At 34.3% G+C, this 21,865-nt stretch overlaps 1 protein-coding gene across 1 annotated transcript in view; it reads right to left on the bottom strand.

The window, feature by feature from the left end:
* LOC129984150 (techylectin-5A-like) overlaps positions 1–20,772 on the bottom strand; it is a 44,517-nt gene extending 23,745 nt beyond the window's left edge. The window contains exon 1 of the mRNA XM_056093951.1: positions 20,733–20,772. Coding sequence (XP_055949926.1) covers positions 20,733–20,748 — 16 coding nt within the window. The 5' untranslated portion in view covers positions 20,749–20,772. The remainder of the gene's footprint in view (positions 1–20,732) is intronic.
* Between the last annotated feature and the right edge of the window lie 1,093 nt (positions 20,773–21,865).

The following is a 21,865-nucleotide window of genomic DNA, read 5'->3' as shown; positions in this document are numbered from 1 at the left end:
AGTATATAGCAATACAATAGCGTGCACTGGAAATATCGAATAACTAACTAAAAATAAAAATAATATTAGTGTTGAACATTTAAAAATATAATAACACAAAATAAACAGAGAGAAAAAAAAAATCAAAGTCTCTATAGTCCAAATATACACACACAAAAAGAAGGAAAATAGTTCTCTTTTTCTTTAAGTAGTGTTCAGTGTTTTCTTTTGAAACACAATTCAAGTGATATGTTCTATATTGCTGGACCATGGTTTCATATATTCTGCACAAGTTGAAGTTTTTGATGGTCCATCGAAGAAATCACACTTTTCAACATCGTATGTGTCGTTTGCTTTAATTTTGATCACTTTATATGGTCCGAGAAATTTTTGTTTCAATTTCAGACCAGGGCCAAATTGAGTGCGCTTGATTGCGACGAGATCATTCAATTGAAATTTTTGAGCATGTTTCCTACGCAGATTGTAGGTACGGCGATTTTCTTCTTGGATTTTGAGGATTTGTTGTTTTGCATCTTTACGGAGCTCATCACGCTTTTGGAGAAATGCAGACTGGATCTCTTCGTTGACGATTTCGAGAATTTTTATATCATGCTCAGATTTCATTTTAGTTCCAAACAGAATTTCAAATGGAGTAGAATTGATACTTCGTTGAAATGTAGAATTAATAATTTGCTGAACGGAAGCAACATGGCTATACCATTTCTCAGGGTTTTCTATCGATAGCTTGGAGAGTACAGATATGATAGTAGAATTAAGTCTTTCTACCTGACCGTTTGATCTAGGAAGTCCAGCTGTAATAGCAATATGGGTGATATGCTGATGTTTACAATATTCTTTGAATGACGTAGATGTGAAAGCGGTACCTCTGTCCGTAATAATCCTTGAAGGATTACCGAAAACTGATCTTTGGCATTCGAGCTTATTGAGAACTTCAGCGGTGTCGGTGGACTTGGTCGGGTAAAGCCACACAAACTTCGTAAAGGAATCGATGATTGCCAGAATATGCTTATATTTCTTAGAAGTGCTGGGAAGAGGACCCAAATGATCAATATGGTATGTATGAAAGGGAGTATCGTCTTTGTCAAGTGGATGCAAAGTGCCATCTAATTTGCCACGTTTTCTGTTATTTAGAATGCATGTTACACAGTTGCGTATACATCGTTCAATTTTCTCTTTCAAGTTCGGAATAAAGAATTCTTTGTTTAACATTTCCTGCGTGCGTTTTACTGCAAAATGGCCTCGTTCATGACAGGATTTAATAATGTTGGCCTGCATATCATCAGGTACGACAAATAAATCGATTCCGTCTAAGTTCTTATATAAAATGTTGTTCTTGACTATGTAGTTCTCGTAAGATGCATTTTGAAGTAATGCTTTTATAGCTGTAATATGCTCATCTGTCTGTTGAGCTTTGAAAATTTGAAGATTGACACAGTCTTGAATGATCATATAGCATGGGCTTCGGCTAAGAGCGTCGACATGAGTCATCTTTGAACCGGTTCGATTCTCTATTTCGTAGTCAAAATCCTGAAGGTATAATGCCCATCGCGAAATGCGGGAATTCATTTCTTTTTTATTTAACGTTTTGACGAATGCATTACAGTCAGTGATAATTTTAAAGTGTGATCCGAGGATGTAAATTCGGAATTTTTTAAGAGCTTCTACAATGGCGAGTACCTTCAGTTCATAGCTGGTGTATTTTCTTTCGCTGTCAGACGTTTTCTTGGACATATAATACACTGGATGGAATTTGTTATCATCTTTGGATTTTTGTAGTAGGACTGCCCCCAAGCCATCAATTGACGCGTCTGTATGAATTTCAATGGGACTGCCTTGATTAAAAATAGTTAAAACGGGTTTATCAGAAAGTAACTGTTTTAAGCGTAAAAACGCAGTTTTTTGCTGAGCTTGAAATAGAAAGGGGCTGTCCTTACGAAGAAGATCACTAAGTGGTTTTGCTATAGTAGAGTATGAGGGAATAAATTTTCTAAAGTATCCCGTAAGACCTAGAAAACGTTGTACGTCTTTTGCATTTTTTAACTCAGGATAATTAAGAACGGCTTTAGTTTTGGAGGGTGAAGGGAGCAATTTGCCGTGTTCTACTACTTGACCTAAAAATTCAATCTGACTATACAAAAATTGACATTTTTTAAAGTTTATATCTAGTCCATAATCGCGAGCTACTTTTAAAACAGTGTTAAGGCGTTCGAGAGCCTCAGATTCATTATTTGCGGGAATGACGATGTCATCCATATACGGGAGGACAATGCCTTTTGCAATAAGATCACGAAAAACGGCATTTATGTATCGCATAAAGACAGGAGGACATGAACTTAAACCGAATGGCATATAACGGAATTGAAATTGACCTGTATTTGTGACGAAACTGGTGTAACAACGACTTTTTTCTTTTACCGGCACATGAAAAAATCCGTTACGCAAATCGAGAGTACTGAAAATTTTAGCATTTTGAAGACGATCTAAAATGTCATCAATTAATGGTAGTGGATAATGATCTTTGACTAATTTACGATTTAATTTTCTATAATCTATACAGACTCTATGTTTTCCATCTTTCTTACGAACTACGACAACTTGACTAGCATAGGGTGAAGAACATGGTTCTATAATTCCATTTTTTAACCACTCGTCTATCTGCGCATTTACTATATCACGTTCGGCAAAGGGTAAACGTCGAGGAGTGTGGAAAATTGGCTCATCGTCAGTAAGCGTTATATCAAGTGCGATGTTCGTGGTTTTAGTTTTGTTAGGTTTATAGGCTAACAAAATCTGTTCAACCTCATTGCGAGTTTGTTTAGAAATATTCGGACCTATATCAAACGTGGGAGTTTCGGCAGAAATAGCCATTATAAAACTGTCAGTTTCAACAGGATCATCAGATTTAGAAATTTTGGAAAATACAACACCGTCAGGTTTAACTGTCAAATTTGCCTGATTTATTACGTCGCAACCTATTATTAGGTCATAAGTAGTACAATTATTAGGTACCACAGAAATAAAAACAGGAAAACTTTGTTTGTCAATAATAATTTCAGATTCAAAGGAACCTATTATTTTAGTTTGGGAAAAACCGAATCCAGTTAGTGTCATCTTGTTATTCGTCAACGGCGGCGATCCTAGTTTAATCCATGCAGAATGTTTGAGAAGTGTCGAAAAACTACCAGTATCGACTAATCCGGAAAGTGTATTATTAAGAATAACAACCTCTTTATGCATATTCGACGGAGAATGCAATAAATGTAAAGTGTTGACATTATCACGTGGGGTAGAACTGTCATTCCGAGTAGTACGATGACAATCGGAAGATTTATGTCCGAAAATATTACAAGAAAGACATTTAGGACCACGATTACGATTAGGGCAAGACTTTGAGATATGTCCAAAATCGTTACAGTTAAAACAACGCGTCTTACTGTTAGTCGGATTACTAAGATTCGATTTTGATTCTCTTTGTTGGACAGGGATTTTATGTATTGTATCACGTCTTGGGCTGTCATTAGCATATCTAGAATACGACATCTTTGAATTATTTGCGTTCATTGCACTTACGATAGTTTCGAAAATTCGTAATTTTTCTTTAAACTCAGAATAACATTTTGCACCATAAAGAATAATTTTATCAGAAGGGGAACCCTGTATCCCATTTATTGTGTATTGAATAACAGAACATTCATCAATAAAGGTTTCAGATTGATTCGCAATTTCACGCATGGCAATAAAATATTGCATAAAAGTTTCATTCGAGCGCATTTTACGTCTTTCTAGTTGTTTATGTATTTCAATCGAAGTTACTTTATCGGAAAATTCATTAATTAATGCACTTTTAAAAGCATGATAGGAATTTAGATTTCTTTGAGAGAATAAAAAAGATTTAGCAGTACCGGAAACTAATCTCTTTACAAAGATTAATTTTTGTTGTTCGCTTAAAGAAGGAAAAAGAGAAAAATTCTCTTCAACATCATAAAAAAAACTTTTAATCGAATAGGAATCATTTCCTGTGAAGTTTCTGCTACTACCACAGAGATCGCGTAATAAAAAACAAAACTGAAGGTTTATTTCATTCATCGTTTGTTTATTCGAGGGATCATTTTCGAGTGATTCCCTTTTGGCGCCAGTAATTAATGCCTGACTGTTATTTATTAATGTTTCGTCTGAAGTTACGGGGATGGGGAAGGAAGAATTATTACCCGTATTACTCATAGAGCTGTTATTAATAGATGAAGTTTCGGTTTGAGAAACCTTTTGAGAAGACAAAGGTTTTTCTTCTGTTTCCGATAAAAAACTAATATCTAGCGAGTTCTGAAATTCATTTAAATTTGTTAGGGCTTTAAAAATATTTTCACACATAGCATCTTTGTCGGTCTCAGTTACTTCTAAGTGTAATAAATTAGAAACGGAGATAAAATCAGATAAAGAAAAAATCTTCAGCAATTCTTGTTTATGTTTTTCTACATCTAAATTTTCAAATCTTTCAAAATTTCTCATTCTTTTTCGAGAAGAATGGTCAAAATTACTGTAACCTAACACAGAGTTAAGCAATTTTACGGAATTAGTTTTTGCATATTTAAGGGAGTTAGCGATTAATTCAATATCGCCTAGTTTTAAAGACATTGTAATGAATTAAAACAGAACTAATGCACATTCACTCGGGATTAAAATTTAAAGGGAGAATGGAATAAAGTAACGTACTATACTATAAATTACAAACTTGGGAAAAAATTGCGCCTACCTGGTTGGGAGCAGCCGAATTATTCACTCTTAAAAGTTCCTTTTTTTTAAAGCAGCCAGTATATGTCAGCACAGTTGCACAAGAACACGAAGTAATTGAACCTTTAACGTTTCCACTTGAATCATATCCATCCAAAAGTGCACTAACGTCCATTAAAATATCCACGGCAAAAATCCACTCTTATCAAAATTCTTAGCATCAATTTAACGTCTTAAATTGTACTAACGTCCACAGCTTTTCAACAATTTGGCGGGATTTGCTAGGGGTATTCACGAGAAAGGCCGAGCCCCCAAAAATGTGGGAAAAGGCAACGACCAGCATTAATATGTGAAATATATTTATTAAGATTAAAGTACAAAGGACAAAACATTACTACATAGAACATAAAAGATACATGAGCGTGAGCTACACGTCTTGCAGTCTCACTGCCTAACTCTCGTCTGCCAATAATGGCGGGAAAGCATCACGTGATTAATGACGTGACGCAACATGGCCAGCATGGCGCCACACAGGATACGGGATCTGTCAGCGCTTCCCACAATACAGAAACAATATTAACAATGCAGAACAAGATTTATGATTAATAAAATGCAAAACCGGGAAAAGCTGTTAGTTCTAGGGGAAAAAAAATGTCAAGATTTGCATGCTTGCAAAGAAAAGGAAGCTTTATGCAAAAAAGATTAGGGTATGAAACGTTTGCAAATGTCATATTTTATGTCAATGTTTCCGACTGTAATGATGACGATATCTTTAGTTGAACGTGCGTTATTGGTGAAGCTATTTTATGAAAACAAGGGGAATGCTACGGAAACAAGAGGAATGAATGAACCCACGGTGTAAATCAATGTCTACTAGAGGTATCAGGGCCATGATTAAGATATTTGATTTAACGGGGACATTAGAAGTTCACCCTAGAAGAGGCCCTAAATCTGTCACACTGGTATTTGTTGATGCCGTCAAGACAGTTGTTGCCGCATAGACGCAGACATCAAAGTTTGGAAGCAATATCCCACGTGCAGTTTCATCACAAGCAGACTATTCATACAGCGCCATCCGAAAAGTGCTCAGAAACATAATGTACTACTTCCCATACAAGATCCACCACACCCAAGAGCTGCTTAATAGGGACAAGCCATAAAGTCTCTCATTCGCAGTCAGTTTTCTCAACAAAATGACTGTTGATCTGTCATGGCCTTGGAATATTCTGTAGAGCGACGGGACTCGTTTCTACCTCAATGGGACAGCCAACACACACATTTGGGCTAAGGAAAATCCGCGGATGCACACTGAAATTCTCTTACATTCTCCAAAGGTGACATTATGGTGTGGATTCACGGCGACATTCATCCTTGGACCATTCTTCCATGAGGAAATAACCGCACATAGTCCTGTCACATGTTCCGTTACGGGTCGTCGGTTCTATGACATGCTGCAGATGTTTGTTGTGCCGTAACTATAGGAAAGACAGAACCTTACATCGACCAGTTTCATGCAGGATGGTGCGCCTTCATATATCCATGAGTTAGTGAAGGCACTATTGCTCCAACACTTCACAGACGAACGTGTTATTAGTCGCTCCTTTCATAAACCATGGTCACCACGCTCCCGGATCTAAATCCGTGCGATTTCTGGTTATGAGACCACTTAAAAAACAGTGTATCGTGGAGGTATTACTACGTTGAATAAATAACTTAAAGAACTCCATAACGCTTCATATGCGAAGCATCACAACTGATTAGTTACGATCTGCTGTTAAACACACTGCCCATCGACTCGAAATTTTGCAGGCGAATGAGGGTGGTCACATGGAAAACCTTTCCCTACATCGTCCTGGACACGATTAACAACTGTTCCTCTTGTGCAATTTCGTCCTAATCTCTTCTTGTTTCTGCAAACAGAATTGTTCTTTTTTACTCAAACAGCGTATTATTTTTTTTCCTTACCTTTATTTAAAGTGGTTCGATGACAAGATGACCAGAAACTAGTCAATAAATGTTAATATTGTTTCTGAATTCCATTTTGGTCGTTTATTGTGTTAAAATTGTTTTTCCGGAAAAGGTGCCCTTTGGTGACATTTTGGAACTAATTTATTTTTTCGAAATTCCGTGAGCGCATCTCGTGTATAGTCTATATACCAAATTTCGTTGCAATCCGTTCACCCGTTTGCGTTGTAGGATGCTGTTTATAGGGCAAGTTTAATTATAACCACACTGTGCATGTGTTGTAATTTTTTATACCGTCAGTACACATTGAAGCTTCCATTGCCTCTATCACTCAAATATCAAAGGCGCCTAAACGGCAAAGGAAACTCAGATGGAATGCCAAATCTCAAAAAGAACGATAAATGCAGTGCAGTTTTTGACAATACCCAACCACTGAAATGCTAATTAAATATGAAAAGGCTAAAACAGTCTATGAACATATTCAAATATAAAATTAGAAAACTTCAAGGATGCAATATTTTAGTAGCGTTAAACCTTCAATTTTTTTGTCCACAATTATGAAACAGTGTTTAAAAAAAACCTACCGGGCATTTTTCAAGAGTATAAAATTTCAATATTGTATCGATAAAAAAAAGCAAGCAATAAAAATTATTCATCATCCTTCCTCTGATATACGATTATAGCAGAAAAACTTTTCAAGACAGATTATAAATTATCATACAATAAAGATTTCAGTCTTCAAGAATTTATTAAAAGCTTGCTTTAGCCAGTATAACATTCTCAAAATCTGACAGTATTAGCTATTTATAAAATGATTCAATACATTTATAACTAGTCTGTGGTCATTCAAAAGAATTCGAGCTGGACAATGTTGTGGAGATTTTTTTTTTTATATAAATGAGTGGACTTGCATGACTCCACGTCTCAATATCTGTGACGTTGCTGTATGACGTCGTTATTTTTTAGATATAAATAGAGTGAAGCAGTCACGAGTGCGTGCTTGGTGGTTGCTATGAATAAATATGCTTTAATTTGCTGGTTGAAGATTATATTATTTCCAACAACGCCGGGCAACTGGTAGATGTAGCTCGCAGAATATAGATTTGCTATTTACAGACAATATTTTCTCTAAAATGACATGGCTAAAAGCAATATTTCTTGCAATGAATGAATCTGAAGATTCAAGTTATCATTCCGTAGCATAAAGAATTTAATTGGATAAAATCATTAAGAAAATGATCGCCAATGTTTTTTCAAGCTCAGTTCAATGTAGATTCGACCGCTTGTGACGTTTCTGTGTTGATTTACTTTATATATTTGTGTGGGTGTTTTGTTTCCTGTAAAGCTAGCTGCTATTCATAGTGATTGCAACCCATTTGCAACAGATATTGTAAATCCTGAACCTGTTTTCTCGTTTATGGAACTTTGAATAAATTGCTTCAAACCGCTGCTTTACAACGATTTTAAATGGGCATCTACCAATTACCATCCTGAATCAAAATTCTAATGTGGTCAATTCATAAGACGTAAAAGTCACATGTCATGTACTTCTGCGTATGGCCTTTAAACTTTCATCCATAACGGTTTCGTCGATGAATCTGCCATTAATGTCGTCCGCCAATTATGAAGTGGATTTTTTTTGTTTACATTTGAAGTTATAATTTTGAGTAATTTTATTTCCTTTTATTATATGTTAAATAATAAAATACTGATCTACTGCTAGATGCTTTAATGATTGATTATCATGCTTTAATGATTGATAACACAAGATTGATTATCATGATAAAATGTTTTATTTTTTAGTTTCCTTTCAACTATTCTGATTTGGGTTGTTAGCATTAGAGTAGAAGTTGTGGTGGTAACTTCATAAGCCAGATAACAAGCTCCGGAAAAGAGTGTACACTTTTGTCTAGAGGCTTTGTTACTCGGCTACGAATCACAAACTTCGACATTAGAGACCTTTGCACTTGAACGAACCATGCGCTTCTCGTGAAAAATCCATCACCATCGGAACGATTTTAACAGAAAAGTGACTAAAGTTTTGTGTAGTGATCTCCTTGAACTGTGCTCGTACAAAATTCCTCGTTATTTTTATTGCTTATCGTGATTAATTACGCAGAACGAAGCAAGTGGAAATATAGCAAGTGCCGCCGTCCAAGCCCCTCTATTTTGGCGTGCTAATCCGGAACTATGGTTCAAGCAAATAGAGAGCCAATTCATTCTCGCAGGTGTGACAACTGAAATTACGAAATTTCACCATATTGTGTCGGTTTTGCAACCGGAAGAATTGGAGGTCGTAGGCGACATTATGCAAGATCCGCCGGCAAAAAGACCCTACTGCAAAGAAGATTGTGTTCTCAATGTGCGCAAAGTGAGGAGTAACGCTCGCTTTCCAGAGATCTAGTGAAGGGACGAAGGTTATTCCAACACAAACAATCTCTAAATTAAAGGCAAGTAAAAGCGCTTACCTCTGTTTTGTTGGTTGGAATTTCTTTTGATAACATACTGGTGTTGTTGGTTCCGTTTGGTTGCAGCTGAAAATCTCAAATTTCTAATTAGTGGCAGGTTCAGTGACTATGACTCATTAACACGGGGAGCTTATCTTTAAGAAGATTATTTTAATAGTTGATTATATGTTACATGATTAAGAATATATTTACAAGTTAGAAGAGTATAAAACGCGTTCGTTGATTGCCGCCAAAACGAGAGGAAGTCAACAAACCCCTGGTGGTGAGAAGGGAAAGTTCTTTACAGTTAAAACTTGTTACAGTTAAGGCTATCGTTGTGAGAGATTACACAGGTGTAAGGAACATGTTGGTTGGGATATCCCAAAATGGTCTAGAGTGATGTTTTCAGACGAATGTCGTTTCAGTATGACAAGTGATTCTGGCCACCAATTACTGTGGAGAGAGCGTGGAACCCGTTATGCAATAGTTTGTAAGTGAACGCGATCGTTACGGCCCAGGCGTGCTGGTGTGGGCAGGCATCATGCACAATGGCAGAACACCACTTCACATCTTTGAGCGAGGAAGCATTACATCGCAACGATATTGCAGACAGGTTATTCTGAATAATGTTCATCTTTTTAGGGGTGCTGTAGGTCCAGACGTTTTGTTTAGGGACTTCAGCCTTATAAGTTTTAGTACAATCATTCACATTTGCAAACATTATTAGGTTTTTTGCTTTAAATTTCTGTTCCACAATTCCAATTTTCTACAAAAAGCATTAACTTTATAACTCGTATCCAACATATGTGTATTTGCTTCTTGGAGTTGAAGATTCAAGTTATTTAATTTCTCGAATATGTCGACCAAGTACCTCAATTTCATCAGAAATAAACCATCGCAAAAAATATGTGCACTGAGGCGATTTTTGTTTTACAAGTGCTTGTATACCTTTGAATCTTCCGGACATTGAACGAGTACCATCGTTGCATATTCCGACGCAATTTTTCCCTTCTATGTTTGCCTCGTTCATAAAATCATTTAAAATGGCAAATAATGCGAGCTCGGATGTTTTGAGTTCTATTGGCTTGCAGAAAAATAGTTCTTCTACTACTGACATATCACAAATTCGAACATAGGCAATTAAATGAGCATCTTTATTACTATCTGTTGCTTCGTCAAGCTGTATGGAAAACAATTTGTCACGCAACTTCGAGAAAAGCTGACACTGTACATCTTCAACTATATCGCCAATTCGACAAGCAACAGTATCATTTGAAAGAGGTATGGACTACAATTATTTTGAAAAATTATCTCCAAACATATTTTCTACAATGTCAATTGCTGCTGGCAAAATAAGCACTACACCAATGGTGTGAGGATTTTTACACCTGGCTATTTCATATGAACTTTGTAAGATGCAATTAAAGCTTTTTTATTCACAGACAAAGTTTCTTTAAAAAATGAATTTTGCTTTCTATATGATTTTAATTTTAATTCGAAGAATTCTCTGAGTTTGTTGACGTACTCACTATGAAGCGTTTAAGTTTATTAGGTCTTAGGCCAACTGTGCTGTCTTAGGCCAACATTTTTAAGAAAATGATACTCAGGGGCCTTTCTTCATTTACTTCAGCACTGGTAAACCCAAAATTTAAGTATTCTTGAGAATATTTTCTTGATTTTATTTTCGGAATCACGCTCGTCTGCGGACTTGTTGATGCTTTACTATCGTCTAATGCTTACTTACTTCCGCTTAAAAATGTATTCATGAGTCTGCATAAATCTGCTGCTGTGAATATTTAATATAGTGAATTGCAATTAACACGAAACCATATATAACATACACATTCACGATAGATTCGATCACGATTAGGGATTGCAATAGAGGTATACCGGGATACCGAATACCGGTATTTTGAGCCATTTTTACAATTTCGTAATACCGGTATTCACAAGTTTAAATACCGGTTTTTCGGTATTTACTAGAAATTTTTAAAATTGTCTCCACTGTATGTTCAGGTATCGCGAACACAGCAATATAATATACGTTTTTGTTTTTATGTCTCCATAACGGGCGAAATTAATTAGCTAATTAATGGCTTAATTAATTGCTTAAATATAAATTAGCGAAACATGGATTATCCCTGAAAGAAAATATTGTATCCATAACGACTGATGGAGCAACAATTATGAAAAAAGTTGGAAAGTTTGTTGGTGCAAATCAGCAGTTGTGCTATGCACATGGAATTCAATTAGGAGTAATAGACGTGTTATACCGAAAAAATAAAGAACAGAAGAATCCAAATATTATGGATATAGAAATTGCGGATTCCAACTTTGAAAAGAGTAAGAGTGAGATATTGACAATGAAGATAATGACAATGTAATTGTTGAAAAAGATATTGCTAATGAGAATGAAATATTAACCTATCAAGAATTGCTTCCTGTAATTTATAAAGTTCGAAAAATTGTTAGGATATTTAAACGTTCCCCTATAAAAAGGATATATTACTAAAATATATACTAACTGAAAATAAAACAGAATACATGTTAATATTAGATTCTAAAACACGTTGGAACAGTTTACTCCTAATGATGGAACGATTTTTGAAACTGGGAAATCCAATCAAAAAAGCAATAATCGACTTAAATCTGTAAATAAATTTTTCAGATAGTGAATTCGGCTTAATATCCAGAACTATATCAGCTCTACTTCCAATAAAACTGACTACTGAGGCATTATGTCGGAGAGATTTTAATTTATTAACAGCTAATGCAACAATAAATTTCATGTTGCAGTCACTGAAAGAACAGCACACATCACTATCTGAAGAATTATATATTACATTGAAAAATCTCACAGAAGAAACGCATACCGAAATAGAAAATGTCTTATGGTATTTACATAATTATAATGATTTTAAAAATGAAAATGAAAAAGAAGAAAAGAAAATAACCAATTCAAATCTGATTAAGTTTAGAGTAAATTTTCTTAAAATTGTTTACCGACAAACCTATCCACATTCGGAAGAATGTGGATAGGTTAGGAAGGAAGAATTCGGTTCAATTATCGAAGACTATGATGTCACTACTGTCAATAGTGAAAAGGAATTGTCTCTTGAACAAAAATTAGAATTAGCGATAAATAAAATTTCAACAAACCAAAAATACAATACAGAAATCAGTTATATCCAAAACCATCGATTTATTGAAATCGATTTATTTCAAGATGAGGGATTTAAAGGTAAATACTTGGAAAAAATATATCGCGCATTGCTAACAGTACCACCAACTACCGTAGATGCCGAAAGAGCGTTTTCGACAGCTGGTAATTTTTACACAAAATGACTTTTCAGGCTTAATGACAGTACAATTGATGCATTATGTTTTTTAAGATCACATTTCAAAAATTTGTAATAGTACCATAAACTGAATAGTGATATTTACACTTTTTTTGTGATTTAAATAAATAAGATGTTTTTTACTTTTTTGTGATTATATACTGTAATAATTTATAAGTTTCCAATTATTTTTGTGATATTTACACTCTCTAACAAAACTGGCAAATAAAACAAAGAAACACCTGCGTTTTCTTTCTTTTTCTAAAAATTCTAATACCGGTATTAAAACCGGTATCCCGGTATTAAGATCTAAAAAATACCGAATACCGGTATTGAAATTTTGGACCGGTATTGTAATCCCTAATCACGATAGAAGGATCGACTCGAATGAGACTGGCTGGAATTGAAACTTGCATTATCGAACATTTTCCTTCTTCCTATGAGAAAACATTTGCTCCGCGCATGCTCGAGACAGCATCGGTCGTGTGGTTTCCCTTCCACAAACATTACTTATTTTTTTTCTCTTTTGTTTAGTCATTTAGTAAATTTTATTTCTTTAATTATTCGAAAAAATGTATTCCTAGCTCACCCCGTCTAGGTTAACTTTCAAAAACGAATTTTTCTACTTTCATATTTTTTTTAACGTTATCTCCCTGTTTGGCGTTCATTTCAAATATGATATTTAAATTTTCTCCGCTTTCACTCGCTTAATCTGTTAACCGCCCGCTTGTCGAAATTGCAAGATGTGATTTCTCGCCAACGTTGGCGGCTCACTTTTACTCTTGTTTTGGCAGTTAGTTAAAAATAATTTAAAAACAGAATAAAAAATACTCAATTTACATTATTGTTGTATACATTTTATTGTAAGCGGGGGGCGCGATGAAAATTATGATTGAAAACTGGGCCCCGAATACTGAAAGGTTGAGAAACGCTGCTTTAAGGGAAAAATTTCATTTTATAAAACCTACAATTTAATTTTGGTCTTTTTTTAATGCGTGAGTACGACGTCAAATTGATAAGACTCTTTGCATTGGTCATTAATTCGGAGGAATCTTATTTGGAGAAAGTACCATTTGTTACCATTTTCAAAGTAAGTTTAATCGCTGTTCTCATTTTAAATGAATGACCTAAGTTTCATTTTCATCGTCAACAATTTCTTTTAACTGTCCATCATTAGATGGTAAAATCCTAGTTTAGTGTACCCCTTATTTCGCCAAGGAAGCCGACACTAAAAAAAGTGCCACTCAAAATGGCTGTCCATATAAGCAATACTATGACATAGTTACAGTTACCCACCATTTTTATTAAAATTACGAGATTTATTTTTGTCAAAGAACACTTTTTGAAAATTTATGGGTTACAATTGCTGAATCTCCCTTGGAAACTTAAATAACGAATTTTCGCAAGCCGGTTGGGCCGGTCTGTAATTTAGACAATGAAATTCGAACACGCGATGCTTTCGGCAACTGAAGAAGTCACCGGGAAATTTTTTTAACTTAAAAAAAAACATCCTATGGCTCAAGATGTTTTTCAAGGGATGTTAAGCTAGGGAACCTTTCGCTAGCTTAACTTAAACTTAAGGATTTTGAGAATGACAAAAACAGCAAAGAAAAAAAAAAAAGAAAGCACCTTCGCTACTAGACAATGGTGCTTTTCTTAAGAAATTTGAAGCCATGAATACACTTTTTTAGTTCAACTAATTCTTTTGAACAGGAAACCATTCACATAAAAAAAAAGAAAAAAGCAGAATTTTTTAATGATGCAAAAATAGTTCTGTTCATACATTTCTAAATGTAGACATTGAATTCTCAAATACAATATCCCCCATAATATCTGTTATCGTAATATTTCTGATTATCCCAATCATCAGACATCCGATTATTGAAGATACACAAAGCTACCGAATAATCACGGAAAATCCATGAAAATAATAACAAATCTCAAAGAATTCCATGAGAATGTTAAGATGAAAAATTGTGAAATAAAGACAAACGATTCAAAAAGCTCGAGCAGATGTTTTTAGTTTCTGTTCTGAAATAATTCATAAACAGACGATTTTAATTGAATAAAATAAATTGGTAAGAACTGAAAAAAGTTAAATATATGTTCATAGTTCACTTTAAAAATAACACTGAATATTAGCAGTAATAATACTTTCTGTTATAAAACGTAATTTAATTAAATTCGTTAATGGATGTTTATATGTAGATTATTGTTAATTTTCATTTCTTACAAATCTACTGTAGTAGATGTACAACTCAACAAGCGAAAATAATTGTAAAGAAATCAGTATTAGGATCATTAGAAAAATTATTCCGCTTGCATTTTAGGTTTATCAAACTCGGGGGGCTTGAAACTTGAAATAGGATTAAACCCATTAGACATACGAATGCTATTAGGCGAGCATAACCCACCGAAATATTTATGTATTCTAAATTTTTAATAGCTATTGGTTTGTACCATTATTTAATCGTTTACTTCAGCGATTCTCAACCTGTAGGGCACGCCCCCCTAGGGGGGCGCGAGCACACTAGAGGGGGGCGAGAATATCCAAGAGAAAATATTATTTAAAAAAATTGATTAACTGACTGAAAGGAAAGCACACATACACATAGAAAACAAAATACATTTCGACATAAATTGTTATTAAATAACTAATTGAGGTAAAACAACTTACTAAATCAGAACTTACTTAATCAAAACATACAAAATTAAAAACAAATTTAATAATTATTAGTGACTTTCTTGGGCCTGTCTTGCAGGGCAAAGTTTTTCTAAGGAAGGCCTAATATTAGAAATAACCACTTTCAGTTCTGTTTCTATATTTTGTCTTCAAAGAAGCCACAGCAGAAAATCCAGTTTCACAAAGGTAGGATGTTGAATGGTAATAGAATGCGAAATGCCTTTGTTTTTAGTGCAGAAAAATCATCCTTACTCCTGCCCAAAATTCAAATAGTGATTTATAACTAAATTGTCTTTTATTTTCGCCACTTGTCGTGAAGTCTATGAATTTTTCTTCCTCATCGATTGAGAGTCCTTCTGGAGTCTTATGAAATGGATCCCTAATCCACTCGCTATCAGTTTGTCGTCAGCATGAAAATTCTTTGCCAGCATGGTTAAATGATTTTCAATGGTTACAAAAACAACTTTTACATGTTCTTCTTCAGCCTTGTGAGTTTTAGTACAATCATCCACATTTACAAACATTATGAGGTTTTTTGCTTTAAATTTCTGCTCCACAATTCCAATTTTCTACAAAAAGCATTCACTTTATCACTCTTACCCAAAATATGTGTATTTGCTCCTTGAAGTTGAAGATTCAAGTTATTTATTTAATTTCTCGAATATGTCGACCAAGTAGCTCAATTTCAACACAAACTATCGTGAAAATTCTCAGCCTCCTGTTTGTTTTCTTCTTCTAGGAAATGGCTATTTCTTCTCTTAATTCATAAACAAGTTGCAAAAATTTCCCACGTGATGACCATCTTGCCTCACAATAAAATAGTAATGCTGAATGTACTGAAACCCATGTCTTTACAAAGTGCGGAAAAGATTCTCGATTTCAGTTCCTCATTTTTATATAATTTACTACGGTTACAACCGTAGTTAACACAATATTCAAACCAGGACCCATTTCTTTCGAAGCCAAAGTTTCTCTGTGGATCATGCAGTGTGTGCACTGAGGCTATTTTTGTTTTAAAAGTGCTTGTATATCTTGGAATCTTTCGGACATTGAACGAGCACCAACGATGCATATTCCGACGCAATTTTTCCATTCTATGTTTGCCGCGTTCATAAAATCATTTAAAATAGCAAATAATGCGAGCGCTGATGTTTTGAGTTGTATTGGTTTGCAGAAAAGTAGTTCTTCTACTACTGACATATTATTACAAACTCGAACATAGTAATAAAGATGCTCATTTAATTGCCTATCTGTTGTTTCGTCAAGCTGTATTGAAAACAATTTGTCACTCAACTTCGAGAAAAGCTGACACTGTACATCTTCAGCTATATCGCCGATTCGACGATCAACAGTATCATTTGAAAGAGGTATGGATTGCAATTGTTTTGAAAAATTATCTTCAAACATAGTTTCTACAATCTCAATTGCTGCTGGCAAAATAAGCTCTTCACCAATGGTGTGAGGGTTTTTCCTCTGGCTATTTTATATGAACTTTGTAAGATGCAATTAAAGCTTTTTTTTATTCATGGACAAAGTTTCTTTAAAAATGATTTTTGCTTCTTATATGATTTTAATTTTAATTCGAAGAATTCTCTGGGTTTGTTGACGTACTCACTATGAAGCATTTCCAAATGTCGTTTCAGTTTATTAGGTTTCATGCTGTCCGCGGCCAAGATTTTTGAGCAAATGATACACAGGGGCCTTTCTTCTTCATTTACTTCAGTACTGGTAAACCCAACATTTAAGTATTCTTGAGAATATTTCCTTGATTTTATTTTCGGAACCACGCTCGTCCGTGCACATGTTGATGCTTGATTATCGTCTAATGCTCGCTTACTTCCGCTTAAAAATTTATTCATGTGTCTGCATTAATCTGCTGCCGTGAATATTTTATATGGTGAATTGCAATTAACACGAAAACATATATAACATACAAATTCGATAGCGATAAAAGGATCGACTCGAATGAGACTGGCTGGAATTGAATCTTGTGTATCGAATATTTTCCTTCTTCTTATGAGAAAACATTTACTCCGCGCATGCTCGAGACGGCCTCGGTTGTGTGGATTCACTTGCACAAACATTCCTATTTTTTTCACTTTCGTTTTGTCATGCTTCTGTTTTATTTCTTTTATTATTCTAAAAAATGTATTCCCCGTTTCTAAATTTAGCTCACCCTGTCTAGGTTAATGATAGTATATAAAGTAATGTATTTGATGAATTTTTCTATTTTCATATTCTTTTAACGTTATCTCCCTGTTTGGCTTTCAGTTCAAATATAATATTTAAATTTTCTCCGCTTTCATTCGCTTCATATGTTCACCGCCCGCTTGTCCAAAATGCAAGATGTGGTTTCTCGCCAACGTTGACTCGCTTTTACTCTTGTTTTGGCAATTAGTTAAAAATAATTTAAAAACAGAATCCAAAATACTCAATATACATTATTGTTGTATACATTTTATTTTAAGCGAAGGCGCGATGAAAATTATAACTGAAAACTGGGCCACGAATACTGAAAAGGTGAGAAACGCTGGTTTGTTATAATTTAAACTTTTTGCGATATTAAAAGACACCATACAAAGATATTAGGATATTTGGATAAAATGAAGAATAGTGTGCCCCCGAGTTTTACGCCAATATGGCAACCCATCGGAACGCTTTTCTGGTAACACTAATGCTGTTTTGTTTACAACTTTTTGCAATGGTTGAGTTGTACATGAATTACAACTATATTATGAAAAATGTTAAATTAAAATTATTTAAAAAATATCGATAAAAGATTTTAATTTTGTTCTTTATTATAATTAAAAGTTTATTAAATAAAGAAAGTTAAGCTTATAATTAAAAGTTATTTTCTTTTTTTTTAATGTGAATACGAACTGAAAACAGTTATCTTTTGCAATTTTTAATCGTCAGTATGCGCTTTAAAAAATTGTCTGCATCCTCACTTTAAATGACAGCTACAATGGAATTCTTCGCAGATCTCGTAATTCTTTTGGAGTTTTAACGGTTGGTTCTCTTCATAATTTGTTATGTCGGCAATTGTGCAAGAACGGATGTCGGGTAAATAGGATGGAAGACAATATTTTGAACCTGCAGAATGGATGAAGGATGAGTGCAATATATATATATTTAAGAGTTGATGAGGTTAGGAACGGATGTTTGTTTGAAATTTTGTATTGAGAATGGTTTGATATCGAACCGGCAGAATGGATGAAGGGTGAGTGAAATATATTTTTTTACGAGTTGATAAAGTTGGGAAAAGGATGTTTGTTTGAAATTTTGTATGGAGAATGTTCCGATTGCTTCTTCCTCCGTTCTTTCTTTTCTTTTGGTTATGTACTGTTCCTGGTATCCACACAGTCCTTATGTTCAATGTGCCAGCGAAGCTACTAGGTTCCCGCTCCCACTGCTAGCGAAGACATAGGATATTTTTTTTAAGTTAAAAAATTCTGCCGGTGCCTTCGGCATCTGTAGAAGGCACCTGGCAGTCTGAAAAAAAAACAATACTTATCAGTAAAAAGTCCTAATTATATGGCCAGAAATGTTACTGTTCCGCGGAAGTATTTGTTTATTTTGTCCGCCATCTTCATTGGCGACTTGGCATTGTTGGCGCATCAAGGGGCACACTAAAATTCATTCTTACTGGATATTTTAGTGAAATTTTGTGTTCAAATAATAATTGACATACATAAATAACTTTTGTATCATTTAACAATATGCCTGGCGTAGTATAGCCAGAATTGCCTCTTGTGCCATTAAATAACGCCAATGAACATAAGGGAAAATATAACAGAATTTTTAGGATCTAGTTTGCCTTATCTGAGTCCAGCTCGATTTGATCCAAACAACAAGCTGAACAAAAAAATACTTCAAGTTTAGAGAGAATTTTTTTAAATGTATCTTAAGCTTTCGATAAGTTTCCATTTTAACCTCTAGTATTGTACATTGATGCATGGTCTCAGTGCCCCGGTAGGCTTAAAACATTAAATATAATCATCATTCTAAATAATATAGATTTATTGAGTCGCAACTACTAAACTTGGTATAAGGCAAACAAAGCATAAGCCTCTAATTTCTGGATGGTAATTCTGGAAAGATTAAGCAGACTAAGATAACAATATCCGCACATTTGACGTTTTTCTTCTCACACATTCAAAATTCATGCATAAGGTTATTATATCCTATAAACTTTTATTTTAACTCATTAACTGTCTTGCTTTTTTTCGTATCCAGTTGGATGTCACCATTTTGGCAAAGTCTGATTCAACTCGGAATCCATTGAAACACTTGAGATGTTTGTGAATTTTGTGTAATTTGTGTACTTAGAATTATAGTGTATTAGAAAGATTAATTTCAACTTATAAGAGTGGGAAACTGCTATAATTTCTGCATTTAAATAATGAGATATCATGCATCGATTTCGGTATTTGTGGTTGATACGGCGACCATAAAAATGGCATAAAAATATTTCTCCAATTTGGCGATTTCAATCGTCAAATTATATTCGCACGTTCAAAATGTTTCATTATAAATAATGTTGAATGTATTTTTATAATTTGGTACAATTTTTTCTTGGCTCTTTTTAGTCGCCGTAACAACCATTTCTAAATTCGTATAGATTTTCATACTTTTAACTATAAGATCCGAAATATTCTTTCCTCAAGGTTTTCTTCTCACTTTTTTGAATTGGTCATTTCACGTAATATCTATATATACAGATATGTAATCGGAATCAAATGACCTTCTATTCAATAACCTGATTTTAGATTTATTAAATGTTGAAATAGTTATTTATATAGTCTTTATTATGTGATGATACAATGGAATAGCAGCAATTGGTTGTATATAAATATTTTCTAAAACTGTTCATCTTAATAAATGTTATTTTAAAATACTTTGTCATCCTCCATTATGCGACTGTACCGCTATCTTTTCCTAAAGTTCCACGCTTTGTTAACCCCTTAAAGGGCCATTTTTTTCTATTCATAAGTTAAAATATTTTTAGGCTTGAAATTAGAATAAGAAAAGGGATTCATTTAGCTTATTAGTTACATTTAATTTGATTCATTAATTAATTTAGTTAATAATTAAGTAACAAATCAAGACACGTCATTTTGTGCAAGATAAAGAACTGAAGCATCTAAGTTTCTGTCTTTCTAAAAAAATTTGTCAGAACTTATGCCAACCTACATCATTTCATACAAAGATTGATCAATTTGGTGGGAAGCATACTTCCCACGGCCCTAGAAAGGGTTAAGGTAACGTTTTGGCCATCACTTAATCAAGCTTGTTTCCTGTTCCTATTAATAAAAAAAGGTTGTTAGGTTGCTATTCCCAGTCTCCAATTGCCTATCTTTTCACAAACGAAACGGTAATTCGATGCCCGTAAGATGTACAGGCATGACGATTAAGGTATTAATCAATCCCTCGTTCCCCCACATCCAAGTTGAGGACATATGCAGATTTAGTTTTAACATTTATAACGTTCTTTTAATTCTACACATTTGGCAAGTAAGTTTAAAATAATTAAGACTATACAACTAGGATATTTTATATAGAAAATAACACCATGAAGGAAGACCATGAAAATAATCTTCAGGCAGATAATTGCCAGTTAAGTCCAAAGAGTGTAATCAAGCAAATTTCGGGGAAACAAGGGAATTAAAATTCTTGAAAAGTCCAGGAAAAATCATAATTGAAGTAAAAGATTAAAGCTGAAATCAATGACCGATATCCAGAAATACAAGAGAAATTGGCCAAGCTTGTGCAGAGTCAATTACCTTGAGAATGATAATAATGGTTCTATTATATCATGTCGAAATTGGTAGTTGTAAAAAGTTGATTACACCCCACAGATGGGTTCAAATCCAAAGCTGTGAAGACGCAGTTCCTCGTCTAGCAAGAGGCTTGGTCTGAAAATCAAGTTCAGATTCAAGATGTTGTCGCAATGATGTTTTCATCGAGCAGCTGCAATGGTAAGATTTCAAACTCATATTACAGATGACACATGAAGAAATGACAACGATGGCTATAGGAGATTACCGAAGTTTTTTTCTACATAACATTCGGCAATTAAATTTGAAAACAGAAACGAATAAGGGAAGCTGAGATCTTAACCAATGATATTCTTTCAGTACTATAACATTATTTTGACTATGATCAAAATAGAGCTAAAACTTCCGAGCTCGCGTTTAAAAGTTGACGATAGTTGATGTAAATGCGCTGGCACTTTTAAAGTCAATAAAGTTTTCAGTTGTTGGATAGGGCTGATAGATGCTCCATAAGTTTTCTTCTTACATGCGTATTGGCATGTGTCAATCCTTTTGCATGGCGCATTTTAGCCAAATTTGGCTCTTACGCGATTAAACATCAACCAACCAGCATGCGTCAATCAATTACAATTTACGGAACTTCTGGAGAGCTTTAGGTATTGAAGTATCACAAGATATTATGTTAGTGACGCGAGTTCGCAAATTGTACAGACTAACTCTATGGCAAAGGATACCGACGTGCTCTGATTGCTTTAAGCCTTGGCATCTTTTTGGCAATGTTTTGCACTCATAATAGTGTAGTTATCGCTTATTTGGCTCAAACCTTACAAAACTGTGCTAAACTGTTTCCGATCTTCGTTGATATTCTTGAATCCATTCCTAAAATATGTGTTACAGAAATGCAAGAAATAAGTATTCAAAAGAAATGTA

This window comes from Argiope bruennichi, chromosome 9 (genome assembly GCF_947563725.1).
Source record: "Argiope bruennichi chromosome 9, qqArgBrue1.1, whole genome shotgun sequence".
Taxonomy (NCBI): domain Eukaryota; kingdom Metazoa; phylum Arthropoda; class Arachnida; order Araneae; family Araneidae; genus Argiope; species Argiope bruennichi.
The sequence above is the reverse complement of the archived record's forward strand: the minus strand, read 5'-3'. Positions and strand labels throughout refer to the sequence as shown.